The following is a 24126-nucleotide window of genomic DNA, read 5'->3' as shown; positions in this document are numbered from 1 at the left end:
GCCAAGGGAAAAGAGAAGAGAGGGGGAGAGAGAGAGAGAGAGAGAGAGAGAGAGAGAGAGAGAGAGAGAGAGAGCTCGGGAGATAGAGCGTTAGAGTATCTGCTCCGTCATCGGCAGACTTCGAGCCCGCCGGGGCGCGGACGAGAAATGACTACCGCAGGCGGGATCTGAAGGACCAACGAATACATTCCCAGGGCGGATGAGGCGAATAGAGGGTGACTCGGGAACGCGTACGAGGATAGAATTCGCGGAGAACTCTTTCGGATACTCCTCGCCTTTTTCTCGTAGTCAGAATCGATCTATCCAGGGTCGACCAAGATCGGTCAAGCTAATTAATTCCGCACGTAGTCGCGCTAAAGTACGTGACGGTACATGTTAAAATAGATAACCGACGCTGGTCTGCTGGGAACGAAGAATCTAATAATACCTGATTATACTTGAATTAACTTCTGCTACAAATATATTCGCGCGGGTCTTTTTGGCGCTATTCCCATGGCCCTTTAATCTCTAATTGACTCGACTATTTCCCGGCTGATACTGAAATACGATTCTGAGTACTGAGTCATATTCCGCTGTGCTAAAGATACCTACGACTGTGACATCAGCGAGCATGTATTGCACTTGATATAATGTCTGGCTTACCTAATGATATATTACGATGTTGAAACAGACTGTAGATTTACTGCTTTTGCTTAGAATCAGAATCTTCTGAGAGAGCAAAAAAATACTTTCAACAGTAGATATCTCTTGCGTAGTTTCTTTCAGCATCAAGAATCGCCGAAGACGTTGCACATTGCGCGCAACTTCGTTCGCGGGTTAAAGTGGGTAGAGAGGTAACTCCGTGATGTTTGAACGTAGAAGGAGCAAATACGCCGTGGCCTGCGGAAGCAGCTGTGGCGAAAGAAACGGGGAATAGCAAGGAGAAGAGGAGGAGAAAAAGAAATAGAGAAAGGACTGAGAGGTAGAACAGAGTAAGTTGAAATAAATGAGGGAAACGTGAGTTAGGAAGAATAAGGTTTGATTCTCCGCGATACTGAAATGTGTCGTGGAATGGAATGCGTAACGAGTTCTTATATTCCACTTTCCAGGTCTGAGCTACGAGAGTTCGTCATACTACTCGACATATTTACGGGAGGACGTGCTATTTTGAATCGCAAGTCGAAATTGGATCGTGACTCCGGAGTCTCGTTAGGAGCCGCGTGGATATCGAGCGTATGTTGATACCCGAGAAGTACCGCGATAATGATGCGCACGTCATTGCACATTTACATCTATGTTGCATTTATGTTCGCGTGAGTGCCGTCAGTCTGTTTTGTCGACGAGAAAGTCGCGTAATATTATATAAATCGCGCCGTTATTAAACTGAGAAAAAATCTATAAATGATGCAGCACCTTGTATACCCTAGCTTTTCGCTGCATCGTTTGTAACGTGTAAAAGTACTTCCGAATGTACAGTAACAACAACCGACAGTTCCTGCGAGAGTAATCTTTCATTAATTCGCAACGGTGTATACTGATTACTTACTGGCCCTCGAGGTTACCCGCGATCTACGTCATATAATTGGAGTTGTATCGTACGTATTTTGAGGCTGTTTCGCTTGGCGAAGGTTTAATCTTGTTCGTCCGTAGGGCATACATATTTTCATGTAAAATGTAAAATTTTTAATACAGTATACTTTAACATAAAACCTATTTCTTTTACGTGTGTATGTAATTTGTCTGCTTATATACACAAAAGAGCGTAGCTTAAAAATTTACGAAATTTATGAAAAATTTATTAGCTTATACGTAATTAAATTTTAAGATATCGTTCAATACAAATATTAGGTGTAGTAAAAAGAAATCCATTATTTTTCCATTCAATATCATACAAAAATAATGGATATATATCCCGATCGAGGTTTTAAGAAAATCATTTCACCGAGGAGTTGATATATAATTTCGCACAATTTTGAAGATCTCTATTTTTTCGTCGAAAGAGGACGAAACGCGGGGAGATGACGACGCCATATACAGCTACACGCACGTAACGAGCTACTTACTCACGTGGGAATAGTTTGCGGGAGATACGCTCGCAACCGAGATAACGACCGAAGATAAAGACAAATGTATCGCGTTAGATGCGAATGGGTGGCTGCTGCAGAATGCTAAGGCTCGATTTATCCCTTGACAGTCGAGTCGGACGATTCTCCGGGAGATGTGGCCTTTGTAATGCGAATAAAGTACGGGGAGTCTGCATTAACTATACGATACCTGGGAATTTCTGCCAATCGTTTGGTGTCACGAAGTCAGCGGCTCGTTACAACTGGAATTGTTGTCGGCCAATGCACATTACAACGAGGAACAAATCGGATTGTGGACTTTCAGTGGAAGAGCCAAAGACGGAATTCCCTCAAGCAAATCTTCGAGCATAACTCAGGAGAACCTGTAGGTAGCCATTGCGTGACTAATGCGTTCGGATTAGACAGAAATGGAGAAGAAACAATTTTCCCGTCTGCTAAACAAGAGTGTGCGTATGTCGCAGTTACATTCCTCTGATAAGGAAACGTTGGATAACGTTGCCAAATTATGTTTCTCGTACGGAAACTCTCGAGCGAACGCAAGCTCGATAAATAAACGCAATGCTTGTAGTAACATCTCGCGAGAGAGAAAGCAAGAGAAAGGAATAAAACGAGCACTCATGCATAATTTAGAAATGAAATATGTAAGCCATCGTTTTATACGTAGCTTAAGCACACGTTTAAATAAGATTATTCGTTTACTTAAATTATCGAAGTTTCTGCCTCGAGAATTTAATGGCAATAAGACTTCGCAATTGCTACATAAATATGCGTATGTATGCACAGAATGCTAAAAATAACTTTTGCCTGGTTTTAAATATAACAGATGAAAGAAAATAAGTGTTGGATCGAGAGGAAAAGTATTGGAAGAAAGAGGGTGAAAGAAGGTGCAAGTTAATATATTTCCTCGAGAATAAAGAACAACGTTAAGAAAACGTATAAAAAATACAACAAATACTCTGGTTGTCGGTAGATGCGACACAGAACAAAGCCGCGTTTAGCATTTCGCGAAATAGCGACTTCGCCTCTTTGCGCGGAAGTAGGTCTCATTGACCCCCTTCTTCCCCATGTAAATGTATTTCCCGTGAGTTACTACGTGCGGCTTTATTATACGATAAAGCAAGGGCATACTCGTGAGAGAGTGCCACGTATAAGAGAGGCGAATTAGAATTTAAATATTTTCTACCGGGCGGGCCTTTGTGATCCGAAGACACGACTAAATTACCACAAACGGCACAAATAGTCTTTGATGAGCCTAGAGGGGGTGGACGAGCGTCCTTTCCCTGAGGAAATAGTTACGGGGAGCACGTACAGGGTGCGCGGACGAGCGAGGGTGGAACTAAGAGGGAAAGCTGCAGTAAGTTGAATCGAAATAAACGAGGGAGATTCGGCATGGGTTACGAGAACGAGGTTTAGTCGCGGGATATTGGAATCCGTGGTAAAATTGCAGAGCGCAGCACAAAGTGCGGTGAAATTTACGATGCGAACGGAGGCGACGGGGGAGGAATGGTCTCCAGGAAATTCCGGAGTACGTTCATTATTGCGTTACTACCGTCTGCTACGGCGCATTAGATATATCACCACATTCGCGAGTAGCGACTCACAAACGAGTTTTACTTTTAACCCCCGCGAGCGTTCGCTTATCGGTTTTATTGGTCGCAGACAATCGTTCAGAGTGAAATGCTCGAATTGAGAAAATCAAATTTCACAACGCTCTTTTCCTCTTCGAAGATTCTCGACGAGAACTATCTTGGCTCAACAATGTATATCTTTTGATGCAGTCGTTACATTTTATTTCGCAGATAAATGTATAAGAAATTAATGCAATGTTACACTGCAATATCTTTGCTATTATAAATTGACCAGTAGAAAAGTTATATTCGTATTACAGATCGGATATTGTCAAAAGTAAAAATTTAGTTCATAGACCACATGCGTTTTAAAGTTACATAGCTCGACACAATGAACCGAGAAAGAAAACGAGCAGACCATATTTTTCGGTTTCGCAGTAAGTCGTCGTTCGACTATAATGCTCAGGTCGTAATACCTAGACACATAATTTTTGGAGAACGGCGCTTAGCGATCTTTACTTTTTGTAGGAATCAGACCGGAACTGAACGCGACTGAACATTGCTTTTTCCGATTCGTTCACGATTGATGGAATCATTAAATCAAAAACTTCATGTGCCTCAATGTCCATTAGGGATCATGAGTTTTATTATACTTACACTTTTATGTCTTACAGAATCTAATTTCGATTAACGAACAACATCTGTCTACTTGTTATAGAATTTCTCGGTTTTAAATAGGAATTGTAAATTAAATATTAATATTAAAAGAAATCTATCTGACTGTTTAAAAGTTAGTTTATCAAAATAAAGTGTGAAAGTTCTAATTGAAATCTTATCAATAATAAAATCTACTAATTAAGATCTACTAATTGGAGTCTCAAAATTCAAACAATGAATTATAACTATAGGCAAATATAAGAGGGTAAATATAAACTATGTTGTAATCAGTGCACTATGATTAAAAATATAATGTATATTTATACAAAACTTATTACTTACTTATTACTAACTATTATTATATATGTGAACACAAAAATTGATCGGGATTCGATATTTCAGCTAATTCTCGCCTATCATTAGCGATGTCATACACTAAAAAAGAAATCGTTAAATCACTTATGCTCGAATCAAAAATAAATTTTTCAAATGCAATAATTTAACGTCTCTTCAAGTCCATATTTGAAAAGTGTTTATTAGTTCTAGACTTATTAGTTCGTGTTTATAGTTTATTAGTTCTTAGTGAACACTGGATAGTAAAAAGAAAGAATAAAAATTTATTAAAATTTTAAAGAAACAGAAAGTAAACTCACTCAATCGATGCAATCGAGAATAAATGCATTAAAAAACATCGATGCAGGAATTCAACAATGATGTATCAAAAATTAAATAATTCTCAAACAATTAATGGACTTCTCGAAATCAAAATAAAAGTTTAATAAAGTTTAATAAAGAGGCTTTAGGAGTCAGTACGGAAAATAGTGCGCAGTTTAAATTACTCACGCCATGTTTAGCTGAGACACACCGTGTTTCCAGATACAGAAATTTAAATTATTTAAAACATTTAGTGCTTACATACACGAACATTTCGGCTTCAAGCCATCCTCAGCGTAATAATAGAAAGGGAGTGTAAAAAAATTATCGCAAGTTGTATTAATTTATTAGCGAATTCGATTACACTTAGTGCGCACTGGTGCACATTAAAGCAATCGTATACAAAATAACGTAAAAATATATTTATACCTAAACATAGAAATCGATTAAATTCTGAAATGCTCAATACATTTTATTGTACTATTAGATAAAATATGTATTTTATAATTCGAAATAATTGTATTTCACTTTTATACTCAAATTAAATCAGTGTACAACGACTTTAATATGCACCAGTGCGCACTAGTTCTTCCAATTCGAATTCGCTATAAGTAATCTATTGTATTTTTCTATTCTTGTTTCAACTTGCTACAGTGATGTAGGTATGAAGACATGAAAACAATTCTTGTTGTACTCAAGTTTCTTGACCGAATGGGAAGGATTGTAAAATTCTTCAACTGTAATTGAGTATGAGTTAAAGAAAGTAATAGTTGAAACAATCCCGACAGTCAGTTAAAGCACTCTCTATTTACTCAGAACGGAAATAAAAAACTCACCTCCATTACTGTAGCAAATTTGTTCAAACGTAAAATTACAAAAATTCTTTATCGTCACACATTAAAACTATAATTGAGTTCGTTAAAACAATTACAACGGATCTAACTACGTGTAAGTCAAACGCGACGGGCGACGAAACAAGCGTTACCTAAATTCATAAATAATTAACCAAGTAAACATAGTGTAAACATAGTGTAAGCTCTCTGTATCCGTTTTCAAGTTATTAAGCCGTTCTTTTGCAACTCTTTATATGCAATATTTCCGATCAATGATTTGTTGTAACATCTTTCTACATTCATAATTCTAATATTATTCCAATCGAATTCATGATTGTGATGCATCCTATGTTCTGTGATAATCAAGTAAGTAGTAATTTTTCTTCTTTTGGTTGTAGTGTTCTTTTATTCTCATTTTTCATTTTCTGTTGGTTTATCCTACATAGGATGCATCACAATCCTTGCATTCGATTTTGTAAACAATGTTCATCTTATCTGATTTTGGTAGAGTCTTTATGCACTTTGACGAATTGATTAATTTGTTAATACTAGTATACGTAATTTTTTGTTGTATGTTATTAAACACATGCTTAAATTTTTCGGAAATATCTTTAACGCACGGAATAGTGAGTCATTCTTGGATAATCATAAGTTGAAGTCAAATTAATATCGATTGATTTTTCGAACCATTTGATTTGATATCAGCTACATTTTTTTATTGATCTTTGAAGAAGATCTATATTTTATCATGCTGCATCGAGAAGATCAATGTTTTATCAATGCTGCACCGATAAAATATCGATTTTTTTTCACAGATCAATAGAAAATCTAATAATTATCAAATCAAACAGTCCTAAAAATAAATCGACTTCAAATCGACTTGTAAACTCGGGATACTTTGTATGTGGTTTCACAACTTCATTATCTATTCCGTTAATTTGTTTGAAGATTTTTTTTATCGATAAGGCACTTAATTCTCTCACTCATTGTCTTAAAAATAAAATGTAATGGATAGTCATCAAAATCTTAATAATCAATTCTAAATTTTTTTGGTGAAAATCTGGATGTGAGAGTAAAATGATTTGGTGCTCAATAATTTCGTATGTAAATTAGCAAATATATTTTTCAGTTATATAATATTTACAAATTTGCATTAAGTACTAAGATCTGTTTTAATCGAAAAAAAGAATTTGTTTCTTATTTGATTTATTTTTATCAATTTAACTCTCACTTATAATGTGAAGAAAATAAATTCATTCTCATAAATTTGACAAATATTGTCAATCTTTTAATTTACTTTTGATGCCCTTTTTGTAGACAAAAATTAATTCTAAAATAATAAATAATTATGCGTGATAAAGTTACAAAGGAGATATGCTATTAAGCAAATTTTGAAAATCTAGAAACATGCATTTACAGTCTGTCAGAAATGTTAAATTCTAATAAAGCGGAAATTTTTCTGAGACTTCAAATTTGCAGCGTGACGCTTCATAGGTTTCTTTCGACCGGTTTCTTGAGAGCTTCACATTGCCATCGCACGAGCTGCAATTTTGATTTCCACGCTCGATACGCTCGTAAATCGCGCAAATTACGCGCCCACAGCCACGCGGACGAGTAAAACTCCGCACTGGTTATTGGATCTCGTTTCTAAAAACCTTCGTTACCGCAGCTCGATCTGCGAACGCGGTTGGCTCCGAAGTCGATTTGACGCTTCATAAAAGGATCACGTATCAATGAACAGATAGTGTGAAAAATTTATACGCGCGATGTATTCTTTATTTCCGCCGACTCCCAAGATGCAGTAAGAATTCGCTATATGAATGGACTTCGTTTATCAAATTTCCGTATAAAAGATTACATTTCCAGCGGAGAAATGGCAAGATAATAACAAAAGTGAATTTTCTGTACACGAATACGCGTACAGTCTGTGACTAGACAAAGTTTTATTCCGTGAAACATTTATGTAATTGATATATAATAACTATATTGAAGAGATTACAATTGGATCGATAAATAAAACTGACTGAAGTATATTTCTCATAATGTAGAATCAATCACAATGATTGTGACACTATGTATGAGTGAATTAAATATGACACTGCAATATTTCCAATGAATTAGCAATCACGGTTCCATTACAATTTTATGACGATTGTTAAATGAGTAGTCATTATGCTTCATTGATATATTATTGTAGATTGATATCACTGAACAATATTCAAGTATTTTTCTCTTCTCGTTGTCATAATTATTCTAGTTACTTCTATATCATTTTTTAAATTCTTTCGTAAATAGAGAACGAATAAGGATTAATTTTACAATCGTCTGAAGAAATGGAGACATATGTTCCTGCAGATTGGGTCTCAACTTTGCATATCCAGATTTCTTGCAAACGACCGGCATACGCGATGATTTCCAGTCGAAAGAATTAATTACCGGATCAATGTATTCGCTCGTCGCTGTCCTTTGTAAACTAAGGGTACATTATTGGGTTACCATGAACGAGACGAACGGACTTTGAGAGTCCCGCGATCTGCAATTCCCCAGAGCTGGCGTGTTGCTATACTACATATAGCGAAGTCGAACCGGAATAAACGAGCGAGATTCGACGCGGGTTACGGGAAACGAGCTCTCGCCATAGCGCAAGTTTCAGAATACTGCGGGCTTGGGGTATACACAATAAAAGAGCAGCTCTCTCTCTCTCTCTCTCTCTCTCTCTCTCTCTCTCTCTCTCTCTCTCTCTCTCTCGCTCGCTCTTGAATGCAATAAGGTTCTGGGGTTTGGTGTACATGCCCGGTGACCTCCATTATTATATTGTTACGTTACATTACTACTGTTGTCGGTCCACGCCGAATTCGAAATTCGAGAAAAGACCGTGTCACATCAATGAGAAAAAAATTATAATCACGAATGACAAAAAGAAAAAGAAAAAGAAAAAAAGGTGAATCTTTCGAAAAGCGCGAGATTGGATTACTTTGGATGTGGCGAAACATGGTCTTTCCGTTATACGGTATATATCCGGGATTGGCCGAACTCACGGGAAAGAGTTCGCCGCCGTGGATTCGTCTAGGATAAATAGAAAAGTTTCGATACCTGCTTGCCTACGAGATAGGAAGAAAACGAGGTTACGCAATTTCAGGGTGGTTGTACATCGTGAGCGAATGATGATTATCGCTGAGTTGCGATCTGGCTTATTAAGATAGTCGTATTGAATATATTGGACACATTCTATTAAGATAAAGCTTCAAGTTTACGGGACGTATCAAAAAAGTACCGATAAACTGTAACGAGAACAATCTCTTTTCCGATGAAAAAAATGAAAATTTTATTTATGACAAGGACCGCTCCTGCATTGGAGAAATGTGAGCTTTCTGTTCTAAGAACGCCAATAATAGAAACACCAATTTTTAATGCCTCTTCCGTATTATTCAACGAATGATTTAAAACTCTTCCGCGCTAAATTTAAAGCGAAAGGTCATACTTCCCGCACGTCGCACTAAATACAGTCGTCAGATTCAGACTTTTATTTAATATGGTACACGAGTTGGGAATGATATATATGGTCGCGTACGGAGCTAAAAGTGTGACATATGAATACAGATCTTGATTTTGAAAATGCGACATCTGAGTGTTTTAAATTGTCGTCGGTTTTGCGAACCGCTGTAGAATCGTGAATAATTCCACCTGCGCGACACGAAGAAAACTCGCGTTTAGCTTTCTCTTTAACGGAACATTTAACTGCTAATGCTCTAGTAATCCCTCCTCGCAATGTCACTGAAAGAGATGTTTTTCTCTGTCTCTTTTTCCTTCTCTCTCTCTCTCTCTCTCTCTCTCTCTCTCTCTCTCTCTCTCTCTCTCTCCCCTTCTCTCGTTTTCTGGGCTCTCTCTCCTTTTTTGAACTCTCTCTCTCTCTCTCTCTCTCTCTCTCTCCCTCTCTCTCTCTCTCTCTACTATCTCTCCATTTCTCTCTCGAGCGACCCTTTACCCAAGATCACGCAAAGTCGTCGTTGTGACTGTGGCACGACTCGCGCGGAGATAAGCGGGGAGCGTCGTCGTTGATTACAGAAACGCCGGATGGCAGTTTCGTGTTCCGGAACGCCGAGGACACGTACGAGATACGGAATTGCAGACGGCTTACGCAACACGATAACTTCCTTAGAGCGCCCTTTTCGGCAAGGAATATATCCGGACTGACGTCCGTGTGCACCGACGCGACCGACGCCCGTTGTAATTTAATAGTTTGTATCCGCAGTGACGTATTCCGATGCACAGTGATACGATAAGGGAATGCGGTTTATGATGATATCAACAACAGTTAATCGAAGTCGCGAACCGCTTGGATCTCGAATTATTCCATTATATCCGCGGAGGCGACCCTGTTATTATATTCTATAATATTTCATTGATTTCTTTAACGACGAAAAAACTTTAAAATTTTTGTAAAATATATATTACAATAAATTCTTACTTTCAATTTATTTCTTTGTATATGATTTACCAAAATTACTCAACGTTCTAAAAAATAAGAGTATTAACACCATGGTGTTTATATACTTTTCTCTCTATTGAGTTTATATCAACACCAACATGACATGAATTTAAAATTCATAATGTTATATATGAACGTTAACACGATGTGGATTTTTACATCCATAGTATTAAATCTACACTCAAATTTATGCTAATGTGTCTATAACTGAATCCTTTTCTTTATATCACACTGCTCTATATTAGAATTCACATGATAATAATGAAATGAAATTATTGATATCATTTCATAAATGTATTTTTCTATGCTAAATTCTTTTAAAACTACACCATTAATGTACATTTAACTAAGTAATTTACACTTATTCTTTGTTAAACGGATTTCGTAGAAATGCGCCTATAAGAACTTGCTGCAGAATTTGTTCGCCAACTTGCCATCGAGAAAATTTGTCGCGTACATTATTCACAGGGCAATAGGAAAGCGGAATAGTGGGAGAGGGAGAAACTGGATCGTTTTTCAATAATTTCTGCCAGCCGTAAAACGATCGAGTCGCCAATGACTCGCGCATACCGGAGACCTACAAACGGGTTACGTTCTCCTAGGACCCAAATGTCATGGGATTCGGCGTGTACGGAAAGTCAAACTGAAATAAACGAGGGACAGGCGGAAACGGGGTTAAGTTCGAGGATATCGCGCGGGATGTTTATAGAGGATTTCAAGGAAAAAGCAACAGGGTGGTATGTTCGCAACCAAATGGGATTTATGCACAAACGATACGACCGAATATATACCGAAGGAATATATACCGAGAGGAAAAATTGCTCAATGCACGACAAAATCCGGAGAAACCGTCCGCGTGTTTCCGATTTTTCCGGAAGAGTGAAATTCAGTTCATCCGTACTGTCAAGAATTCAACATTCGTCGAAGTTCATCGAAGATTTGATTGAAACGTGCACGAACCCAATCGCCAACGCAATGATATATAGATACATATACCCCAGAAAGCAGTACCTATTCGCGATTTTGACGATTCTATCGGTAAATACCATTCATCACTCGATACAGTTCATTAATTATTTATAGTTCGATTGCGGTTCCTCGATCGTGGTAGCAAATCTTTTATACTTATTTTGCCCACTGTCAACTATTAATATTACGATTGTAAGAATATTATTGACAGATCTGTCAATAACCGGTGCCGAATAATCGATATGCATTTCCTGATTCTCTGACGTTTATTTAACGTACGTTTATGACAGATAAGAAGATGACATATTATTACTAAGAAGCACATTAATCCTCGTTCCTTCTCCTCCTCCTTCTCCTCCTCCTCCTCCTCTCTCTCTCTCTCTCTCTCTCCTCCTCTTCCTTTCCTTATGCTATTATTACGATAAGTTCACTTATCAGTTACTAAATTTTGTAGCAAAAATCAACGCTCAAAATCATCTTTGCTTTAAGCTCGCATTAAGTTAACACTTTGACTGCTATGTGTATCCAATTGGATATAAATCTATATGGACTCATAACGCTGTATGTATCAATTTGAATATATACATATTTTCTACTTAATGCCATTTGCATATGAATCAAGAACACTTTGCATTGCTTTTATTGTGAATTCTAAAAAGAGATCTATTAACTTAGTCAAGATTTTTATTTAAAAGAGCATATTTTATTTAAAAATCTATTTTAATATGAAAATTTTACTTAAAATTATATTATAAAAACATTTTGCAAATTCATGAGGACGATAAATATGTGTGTATGTATTTGCATTTATGGATGCGGCACAGATGGTATTTATTATCCCCACGCTACGTATCTTTTACATGGGTCAAACATCCACAAATATTTTGAAAAATATTAAATTTTTGGTCATGTTTTTTTATTTTTTATTAAACTTAGGGACAAAATAAACGTGACAAAAATTCATGCAACAGTCAAAATGTTAACTTTATATTAGACTAGTAAGATTAATTTTTATGTCTTTTCGTTTAATCAAACTTTATTAATACTCTTTGATTCTTGAGTCTCAATACAATTCAATCATATTCTATTCTTTCTTGTTTCAAATTATTATTTTACAAAACTTAACGTTCATGTAAAGTTATACGATTAAAATTACGTGTGAAGATTCGTGTTATTCAACGAATTAATGTACACTAGTTTGTTAACTGGTTTTACGGACGTTGACGATTCTGGATTTGGCATTCATTCGCCGGTTTGAACGAATCCTGGATTTTCGTGCCGAATTCTTCCGAACAGATGTACGTTATCGAATTACAACGAGACAGGGAGATAGGGAGAGCATCGACGTGAACGTCAGATCAGATCGTATTTCTCTCGAGGAAATGTAACGTGTACGAGCCTGCGTCGGTGTTGGGAAAGCTGGACCGGAACAAGCGAGAAAACTGCGAAATGGGTTGCCGGGAACAAGGTTAAGTTTCAGGATATCGGAATTCATGGCAAAATAACGAAACGGCACATACGACGGCGGGGCGAAATTTATGACGCGACCCGAATATTTAAGCGCGTGAATGCGAGAGACAGTGACGTAATATTCACGCTTTTACAGCGTATCTTCTGCAGCAGCAGGAGAGGCTGACGAGAGTCCTTCGTCCGTTATTTCGGATGACCACGATTTCGATTATTTTATCTTCCGCTTCGATTCACTGTTCTTCTATCCCATTTTTTCCATCATTCTTTCGAAAATGAATTATTCAAGTTATTTTTACGCAGTCGCGAACGCATGTAATTTTGCTTCATCATTGTATAAACGCTTTGTCTACAATACAAATATTCTCAACTTTATATAGTAATTTCTAAATAAAGCAAATATTTTCACCAATATATCGGCCTCCATATTTATTCTATGCTTCTGTCGATTGCTTTTTCGATTTTTACCATTTCTCCCGTTCGCTGCTTCGTATCGTCTTGGTTTCTACGCCATCTTTGTTTTCATGGGACTTGTATGTGTCTCAAAATAATAAACAGATTTATTCTTTTCTTTCTCTTGATTTTCTTTATTCCTTATTTCTTTTCTCCTTTCTTCTTCTTTTATCCTTATTTTTTTTCTATCTTTTTCTGTCTCGTTTCTCTTTTTTCTGTCTCGTTTCTCTTTTTTCTTTTCGATGCTAAGATTCTCTCGAGATTTGTGGGGTTACACTATTGGCAAGAAAGTGTGTCTCTCATGATGATGGAACTCGACGCTGAACGGTAACTCGTGAGGAGAACGGGTTGTGCTAGGTGAAGCCCCCATTGTTGTTGAAAGCAACGTCGAGGCGAGGAATCCGATCGGGCCGCTTCTCGATCACGTATCGAAACGTCAATCGTAATTGTCGCGACGGTCGAAATCGATATCACGCTCAGGCGATAAAGCCGTGGCGGTGAGATCGATTTGGTATTAAAATTTCACGCCGACAAGCGAGAATCGAGTGGATTACGGATTACGGAAATCGTCGGGTCGAATAGATCCGTCTCGCTGAAAAGGCGGATCGTTCGCAAGAAAGTTAAAAATCACCATATCGAATATTGAATCACACATACAAATTAGGAGAAAAGAAAGGAAGATGTTAAAAAAGAATAAAATGATTATTTTCCATAAAAAGGTATAAGTAAAAGAGATAGTGTTTTTGCGTGTAGATTTTCACCTCTTGGATATGATAAAATTTTTTAAAAATTTATAGCGTTTGAGGAACACCTCAAAAATTGCGCATAAACGTGTTATCCATTTCAGTGTTGAAAGCTTTTAAATAATTGACTTACTGAATAAATATGACTTATTAAAAAAGACGTTAATTTGCGCACTTACCGCGCCTGATTCTCATGCACTATTAGTTTAATTTGTTAGAGTAGGAAGTCTTTTTAGTTTATATTATTTGAATATTTCTTTTACTTACTCTTTTTTAACATCCTCCTTTATCGTATCTAAAAAGTTGTAAAATCTGCAGAGAATATGAATTAAGACATATATTATATACACAAATAATTACAATAAAATTAATCAATAAGAATGTACGGACATAAAAAATAAATTCAATACTAAAGATATACATAAATCGTAAATAAAAAGGATCGTAATTACATGTATATCTCAGAAAAAATAAAAACAAACTTCGGATATTCAAATGTGATATGCTTTAAAAAATTAAAATTTACAATTTGAAAATCCAAACTAATACGCCATGGAATTTTGTATTAAATAAATAAAGAAAAATGAAAGACTAGCAAAGAAAGCTCCGAAATGAGTTTGAGCAACAAGGTTAAGCACTGGGATATCGGAATGTCCGGCGAGGTAGAAAAGAGATTCGTACGGAATACGATGGTAACTGTACAAATAAAATGGAGTTCGTTTTTTAGAAAAATCAAAGACGAGAAAAATACGGTTTCCTTGGCGCACCCATCGTATTGCGGTGGTTTAGCAGCGCATGGCCGTTAAACGGCAGCCAAGCAAATAGAATGAAAATCGTTCTAGGGGAGAAGAATTGCACGAGAGAATCGACTTCCCCGGGTGGATTAAAAGCGAAGGACGACACATCGTTGTTGATGTTGCATGTAAAAACGAAACAAGAGAAACGCGAGATTTCAAAGAAAAAAAGGATGTATTAAAAAGTCCGGGCGGTAGATGGACGATGGATTTTTATAACATCGGACTCTGGCGTTTCATAATAGATCATCTTTAATGTGACGTCTATTTCATACATCATACCTTTTCTTGTGCTCCAGCAAAAAATAGCAGGAATATCAAGTATGCCACTTGTGCTTTCTCATTGTTGTAAAGTTTATAAAATTTAAAAACCTGCATATCTAACTGGTAAATATTTTAAATAAATTTTAATAAATGAACTCGATGTTTATAAACATAAGACATAATAAATTCATATATTAAATATTAATTGTATGTATATAAAATCTATTATAATATATTATATAAAATCTATTATAATGTATTATAATTAATTTATATATAAAGTATATTAAATTCATGCACAATTATAATAAATATTAAAATATACTTTCAAATATTACTTTATGATAAGATTTCTTATAAATTAATTCGTAGATGTTGACTATTTCGATCTATTAATAAAATTTGTTGAAGATTATACGATAATTGATTAAATTTCAGTTGAATATTATAGATCAGAGGTGTTAATGCAATTTAAATGAATAAAATAACCATGTTCCCATCTCGGGTGTTCAAAACGGTGATGAAACTGAAAGCCCTATCTGTTCTATATGACGCACACGAAGATATAGTTGCCAAATGTACCTATAGATATATATATGCATGATGCGGTCGCGATATCGGAATTCGCGATATACGTATAAGGTGGGTGAGCCAAAGTAACCGCGGGAGTGCTTCGAAATGGGTTGCGGGAACAAGGTTGAGTTCTAGGATATCGGAATATATGGGCGAGTAACAGTGCAAAGCACAAGGAGGGGTAACGCGGATGAAATTTATGGCACGGTAGGAGAGGAGATCCCTAAAGGAAAAAGAAAGAGATGAGAAGAGAAAAACATAGGGAGAGAGAGAAAGAGACAGAGAAAAAAGAAAACATGTGGAGAGAAAAGAAGAGTGTATGTACTCGAGGACGTGGAATAAAATTGTTCGATCTTTACATAAAACACTAGAACGCCCGTCGAAGGCGAGGAACGAGATATCTCGTTTTGCCGACGCAACAACATAATTCTGCCGATTCGATTCGCGTCGATAGGGACGTATTCGTCCTGGTGAAAAAAGAAGAGGGATAAGAGAAACAAGAGAGAAAAGAGAGAGAGAGAGAGAGAGAGAGAGAGAGAGAGAGAGAAAGAAAGAAATAGAGGCTCGAAGCCGCCGCTGATTCCCATGTATTCGGTGAAAATTCTCTGGTGTGGCAGGATCGAAATTCCTGCCGGTCGCTTTTGTCTTGCGTGGAATAATAGAACGTTTCGGAACGAATAATATTTAAGAAAGCGGTTTCACTTCTCTCTCTCTCTCTCTCTCTCTCTCTCTCTCTCTCTCTCTCTCTCTCTCAATGACAGCAGCGATGGTAGCGGTGAGCCATGGAATAAGGATTTTAAGGAATCGCCATAACGATCGTCCTTACGATGCGATTTGTCGCGCTCTGAAGGGCAAAACAGCGGTCCGCAGATTGGCTTGGGTTCAAGTCGAAACTCGAACGACGATGTCGCGAAGCACGCTCGAAGAGATTCGGTAAATGTTTCGCCGTTAACTCCTGATGCGTCCTATTGCTTTCTCATTTTATCTGAAAATTCCACGCTGTATAAAATCGAGAGCAATAACTCGGTTCTCTTACATTACGGTGTATCATCTGGCTCATCCTACTTGTATGTTCCACGCAATCAGATTTAAAACGAGAAAACTACTTTCTACGAGAAAACTTTTCAAAGTTACCCGCATGAAAAGAGAATGATTTCGATTTTCAATTAAAAATCGACTTTTTCGATTGATATCTGATTATATATAAATATCTCAAAAGGAACAATTTTTATATGAGTCATAATTACACAATATTCATAATTCATTATAATTTTTTAAATAATATTTAAAATTAATCATATTTTTATACAATAATTGTACTTGATAGTCCTATTGCTAATTTGTCGCGACGTTTCACTGTCAAGTAATTGATAATTGATCGAACGGTGCGTGATGTAAGATGATTATGATGCGTATTATTAGTTAATTTAATTGGCTGCTTTCTCGCATGTACCAGGCAAATGAGAAGCTAATATAGACTATGTACCACACGGTACATATTGGACCGTGTTCAAATCGAAACTCAAACAATGCCGCGGACGTGTTCCGAGATCGTCAATGGACGCTAAGGAATCTGTGCTAAATGTTTTGCCGCGCGACCTGAAATTACTTTGAACTTTAGTGACCATCTACGTCAACGTTTGCTGTACACATACAATTGCGATACAGTGGAGCAACGGCAAACAATGTTACGTCAATTTAGTGAGATATTGATTTTGTGATTGGTATGAACTGGTGTCCAAAGTCAGTATGTTTGTACTTTTGTAAGCGATGTCAAAGGATACTGTCGAATTCCTTTTGCTCCTTGCTTTTATCGAGGTTAATAGAAAAATTTTCAAGAAGGAAAGAAAGGTCTTTTCGCGGTCTGAATTGTATCTTAAGGCTTAAATAATATTTCGTGGTATGAATTTATATACATATCTAATTCTACCCCCCCCCCCCGCTCTTTCACTCGAAATTATTTTCAATTTTTAAAAGCGATCTTAAACTAAACTGCGCTAGTAATATCTTCAAATTTAATATCAAGTAATTTGATTATATTGATATATGCTAATAAGCATCCTAAAAAACTGTGAATAATTTAATGCTAGTAAGTATTTTAAAAAGCTGTAAATAATTTATTGCAAAAAATATTACCTCAGTCAGAATTCGAACTTTCCGTGTCTCAATCAATTCGATCACTGAGGCTAATGATAATATTTTGTTAACTAGTGTACATAACGAAAAATACGTGAAATAAACAAAATGTTATAAGATTATAATGTAAATACACACAATAAGTAACGAAAAGGCCTTATCAATGTAAGCTGAATTTTAAAGCTTAAATAATATTTCAATTTAATTTAGAAAAACTTTAATTTTCAGTTCACAAACGTGCCATTTGGCTGGATAGAATTCATAAAGATATTTATAAAAAGACTTACTACGTGTGTTTTTTGTTGTTCACTTCTCTGCCGATTGCTCTGAAATAAAACCAAAATTGCAGGAATTAATGATCGTTATTGTAAACATATTTAATCATGTATTTAATCAGACACAACTGATAAGATGCATATAAATCAATTTGCCGCAAGTCTCGTAATTTTATAATTACGTCGGTGACGGTATCGCGTTCTTGGGGCAAATTAATTTAACGAGTTTCCGTTCGTAGCCGACGAATTCCTTCGGAATTTTCCATAAGGGTCGTAATTCCGTAAAGAGGTTACGGCAATGCGACCCTTACTGAAAGTGGCTTTAACTAGTTAAAGTCCTTCCCTTGTCGATAGGAAATACCTCTAACCGCGCTGTTGCAGTCGACAATGCCAGAGTCTCATCGGGATTCCGATATATCGATATTATAGAGGAGCGCAGGAGCGATTGTAACATGGCACAATGCCCTTGTAACATTGCCCTTTATTACCAAAAGTTATCTATGTTACTAACACGAATTAAACCGTCTGGCTTATATTTAGATCTTCCATGAGACTATTCGTTATAATTCTTGTTTATTACCTTTACAGAATTATTTTATAATTTTTATTATACAACAATTTTTTATTTTCCTCATAAATATAATAAATACCTTTCATCGTACGAGTTTAATAGATATTTAACTCAAATATTAATAAAAATATTAAGTAGATCATCGGCTTTATAGGAAAATTATAGAAACTTATATTTGTCTCAATATAAGTCTACAAATTATTTTTGATTGATCAAAGAAAATTTTAGTAAAGATTTCTCTTAAAAAGACAAATATTTGAAAGACTACAATGGAAATGCATAAAAAGTATAATTCTGTTATAGTACGAATATGTATGAATATTTATTGATGTATTAATCTGAATTTAAGTTTAAAAGGAAAATATATTTTTAATGATTGATAACAGATCGCTAGACCTACTCTAAGAATGTTACGCTGTAAATCAGACTCTTCCTAGGATTAAATCTATCTTTTGCGAAAGGAAGCGCCCTTCTAAGCATGGAGAATCGATCGTTGTGGTTTCGCTCGCTCGCTCGTTCGCCCACCGCGAAACAAATTCATGACGCACACCAGGGGCGAACGTGTTCCGTCGTTAAAAATGTAAACTTCACGATCTTACGAGCGCGGGCATGGTTCATTTGCCTCGTAAAAGCGAAATTAATGGTCGGCACAGAGTTATGTACCCCATATTGGCTCGCATTCAAGTCGAAATTCAAACCACGCCGTGAAACGCGCGGCATGATCACCGGTCGGGTCGTTACGATTCTGGCTGAAACATGAAATCAGCTTGTCGGATTATTAACCCTTTCATTATCGATCTGAATTCATGCAAAACGTCGATAATTTTAGTCATTTTCAAAGATTAATGTCTTGTCGTATTATGAAGTCCAAAATGCAGAAGTAGAGTTTTCATCACAAAATGGATCTCCTACAAAACTGTCCATAAATTTCTGAATAAGAATTAACTTTTCATCGAAAATGTCTCTGAAGCTAAAATTCTATTTCCATTCCAAATTTTGGTTGTTATTTCTCAACATCTTTATCATAAAAAATAGTTTATGATACGATTATTAAAGAAGAAATAAGTTAGAAGGAGAGAGAGAGAGAGAGAGATTTAAACATTAAAACGAAAATTGTTCAAATAAAATGGAATATAGGTGTAATAAAATTTATAGGTTTTGACATTCCATTCTTAATCCTATACAACTTCCTTCATCGTCATATAACTACTCAGATGACGAATCACAAATAATGATAATAACGCATTTCTCTGAATCGTTACGTTCTCGAAACGATATGAAAGCGATGCTCCGAGACACGCACATGAGATCATCGTAGGATGAAACTCGCTCGAGGTATTATTGCCAATCGTGAGAAGCCAGAACATTCGAAAGGAATTTTATTCTCTCGTACAAGAAGCATTCGCTGGCGCTAGAAGATATCGAAGAACATTCATTTTGGGAAAATAATTGGGAAGATAAATTATTGAAATTTCTTCAAAGATTTATACTGTGCTGAGGAAAATAGAAAACAATAATAAATATATTTTTTAATGCAGGAAAAAAATTAAAATAGATTTAATAGATTTAAAAAATATTTATTTAAAGAATGTGTTTATAGAAATACTATTTGAAATATTCTGCATAGTAAATATAAAAAAGACAAATAGTATTTACCATTTACATTAATATTTATTTAAAATAGAATTATTTATTTGATATTTCAATATTTCCTAGTAAAAGAATATTTCTATTTTCTATTTTCTATTTCTTAACAAAAAAATAGAAAATAGTAAATAGAAAACAGAAAATAGAAGTTCATTCTGTTTTACCATGAAATATCGAAATGCCAAGTATTTTATTTCAAGTAAATATTTCAGGTAAATGTTAATACTAAATTTGCCTCTTTTTTATATATTTATTATATAAAATACTTATTTCAAATAGTATTTTTCATAAATCCATCCTTTAAATAAATATTTTTACAGAATTTATTTCAATTTTTCCTCAGCTCTGGATTTGTATACATATGTATTTGTATACATATATCATGTATACTTAATATGGTCATAAATATTGTAATCAGATTTAATAATAAAGTAAAAAAAAAAAATATAACAATAAAGGCATGAAACCTGATTAATTTGCCATTCATCAGGTATAAAAAAATGTGCCACTGAAAATTCTGAAATCTTATCTCGAAAATTTTTATTTCGCAAATTAATAATCTTTTCTCTATTAAATTTCTTTCACAATATTTTCAATCTCGATATTAAAATTAATAAATTTCTTAAAATAATTACAATTAATTAAAACAGACAAATTATTTAATTTATTTTATAAAGTTCCATTAGCGTAGAATGTTGATTATAGTAATTGAAAGGAGATGAGGGAGAGGAAAGAAGTTATCAATTCTTACTGGGGAAATAGTCGTGAGTGGATTAGATTCACGTAATTAGAAATCTTGTCGCGTGGGATATAAATTAGGAGTAGATATTACCATTCTCAAGACATATGGGAAACGAACCTTTAGTTTCTGAAATCTGTGTTCGTAATTTTCTCACTTATTCCAGAAGGAACAAAGAAAAAAATAAAATGAACGAAGAATTAATATGAAACTCATTTGTATATATAAACGAAGCACCGAAGAACTAAGGAAATTATTATTCGTTTCTCCTATCTAAAATAAATATGAAATTAATTCTGCGAAATTAATTCTATTACGAAAATATTTTGTTTAATCACGAAATAAATTTTAAAGCTTCACGTAATATTGTTTTAATCTCAAAATATAAATACATGCATTTCGAATAAACTAATTTAACTTCATTTTCTTTATACTCGCTTCATATTCACTGAAAATATCACATTTACAAATGTACTTAAACGCGAGCTCGGAATTTCCTAGAAATATATTGAAAGCTAAGAACGACCGAGAGTTCTGAGAGCAATCCCGGCCGTAAAACCGCCGATGGTGAGGCGGCGCAAATTATCGGCCGTGCGATTCCGACAATTTAGTGATCCGCTTGTGCGACGACACGACGACAACGCTATTCAAATCTCATTCCTCTCCTGTCCTCGCTCTTCGCTTGGCGCCTCATAGCAGTAAAACAAATCCTTTTATCCCGAGCGAAGCGTTTCGCCTCCTCAAAACCACAGCCGCGTTCATCCTGCAGGATGTGTTCAGGATGAAGGATGCAGAGAGGACGATGCAATTCCGCACCAACAGAGAATACCTCTTCTGGTTGCAGGTGGGAGGATAGAGAGGTGAGACGGGAAGGATGGCATGGCACATTGCGCAACGCAGCACGGCTGCATCCTGCCCTATGCTCCAACAGCCCTCCCGCTGGCGCGACGCGGCGGTGGCTGCAGACGGCGCATAAGCCACTCGTCATTATTTCATCGAAGTCGGTGGTTGGTTCAACAGGTACGTTTTCGACGCGATTCCGAGTCCATGGAAATAGAGCTCGTAGAAAAGGCGGCGGAACAACGGAGAGCATCAGATGCGCGACGAAGAGAAATAATATACGATATACTTTTATATATACATAGGATACCACAGAAGTGGAGCACAATCCGTCAATTGTAGATTATTATTGACGTAGTTTTAAGCTAGATTTGTCAAATTTCACGCATTCCATGTCATACTTCATTAAGTCCTCGTTAATTAATAAGTTTAAAATAGTGATAAAATACTTGTTCGAAACTAATCGGAGAATAATAACAGAACTTTAATTAGTTAAGTTACAAAAATCATTGCTAAATGAAATTCTTTAACATTCGTTGTGGCACTTATGGCCGGTATATTTGATAGATATCTCCTTTTGCCAATTTTGCTTTTGGTATCTATAAGATTTGAGAAGCATGAATAATCTTGGAGCATGAATAATTTTGTATTCTCTGTACATTTATGCACATCATTACTTTTCTTCTACGGCGCGTACGATGCATGCAAGACGAAAGGATGTCGAACATCGAGAGTTTCGGCGGAACTGGCTTCGAGCCAGGGCATTACTTTTGAGAAAAAAGAAGAAAAGAATCAGATGGGACGATACACGTGTAGGAGAGAGAAAGGTGGATGGTGAATGAATGAGAGAGAGAGAGAGAGAGAGGGGAGAAGGGGAAGAAGAGAGAGAAAAAGAGAAATAGAGACCGAGGGATGGTAACCCGAATGAATATTTAATTTCTGCATATCTCACCCCGGGTAAAGTTCAGAGCGACGGGATGGCCGACTCACTCCCAGGAGAGTAGAAGGAAGAGCCCCGTGTCCCTTGTACTTCCAGTCTCCGTGATATAGGGTAGACACTCCCGAGGATCTCTCACTACCATTGCTCCCGCTATTACCCTATCTCCGCAAACCCCCAATCCTTTCCCGTAGTTCGCTTTCTCGGCTACTTTCCACCGTGGTCGCTCGTGACCGAAGGGCCAATTACGACCTTCCTTACGAGAAGGCGATGGATGCGGAGAACGAGGGTGAGTGCGATGAAGAAAAAAGTCAAGATAGAAAGAGAAAAGAAAGAAAACGAAACGAGTAGAGACGACGCAAGGGGCGGATGAAAGAGAGAGAGGAGGGGAGGAACAAAGGTGAAAGAAAAAGACAGGGAGTACTCGAAGAGTATAGAAGCAGAGGGATGGTTGAGAGAATGAAAGATCGTGAAGAGTCGGGGTGGCAGGGAATTTTAGACGAAGGTATTTCCACGGAGATCTGGATCTTAAACTCGATGGACCGCAGACTATCGAGGAAAGGCGGAATATGGACGCACCGACAGGGCGGGTCGAGAAGGGACGCGGAGACAGAGGAATGGAGGATTGAGGGTGCGGTCGAAAGTTTCAGCGAAAGGATAAAGGCGCGAGCTAGATCGATTAGTGCGCCCAGAGTAACGAAAGAGTAATTTATAGCGAGCTGGGCAAAGGCGACTGACTCGAAAGCAGAGGAAAGCAGAGTGGAATAGTAAATTATAGCGAGAAAAGAGATCACGGTCAAAGAGAAAATGAAGAATCGATGAAGAGAAGAAAGAGTACTTGTGTTAGATGAAGAAATATTTAATTCTACGTTCTATCGTTCACCTTCGTCGACGGCGAAAAATATAGTCTGTATACGTGTGTGTGTGTGTGTGTGTGTGTGTGTGTGTGTGTGTGTGTGTGTGTGTGTGTGTGTGTGCGCGTGCGTGCGTGTGTGTGTGTGTGTGTGTGTGTATATATGGAGATAATAATGCACTTTTTAAATGAGACCTGCTCAATGGAGACCGGATAAAGGAGCGCAGATAAGGAGAAAAGAGCTTTAGGGAGCATCAAAGCCAGACGAGATTGGACGCTAAAAATGTACATAGCAATTGGACAAAAGAAGAAGCAAGCGAAGGTTGGTTAAGAAAAAGAACGGTGGCAAAAAGGAACGCCATCATCGCGGCGGGCGTCGAAGGAAAGTCCGAAAAAACACAAATAACAATCAACAAGGTAGGTCAGCAAAAATAGGAGAAAAAACACGTGGAGGGAGGATATCGTGACAAGTAATTCGAAATGTCCAATGCGAATCAAGTCAGCCCGAGTTATCCGAGTTAATCCCAAGGCATTTGCTGAAACCGCATTTTGTGACAAATTTTTTAGTGTTATATTGGATACGAAGCGATAATGAAATAAT

At 36.5% G+C, this 24126-nt stretch overlaps 1 protein-coding gene across 1 annotated transcript in view; it reads right to left on the bottom strand.

Moving 5' to 3' along the window:
- The window catches only part of LOC108687968, a 232831-nt gene that overhangs the window by 44717 nt on the left and 163988 nt on the right, over nucleotides 1-24126 (bottom strand). The window contains exon 4 of the mRNA XM_018194017.1: nucleotides 17951-17989. Within this exon, the coding sequence (XP_018049506.1) occupies nucleotides 17951-17989 (39 nt within the window). The remainder of the gene's footprint in view (nucleotides 1-17950; nucleotides 17990-24126) is intronic.

This window comes from Atta colombica, unplaced genomic scaffold (genome assembly GCF_001594045.1).
Source record: "Atta colombica isolate Treedump-2 unplaced genomic scaffold, Acol1.0 scaffold222, whole genome shotgun sequence".
In the NCBI taxonomy this organism is placed as follows: Eukaryota; Metazoa; Arthropoda; class Insecta; order Hymenoptera; family Formicidae; genus Atta; species Atta colombica.
Note: the sequence above shows the minus strand (reverse complement) of the source record. Positions and strands in the feature narration are given on the sequence as shown.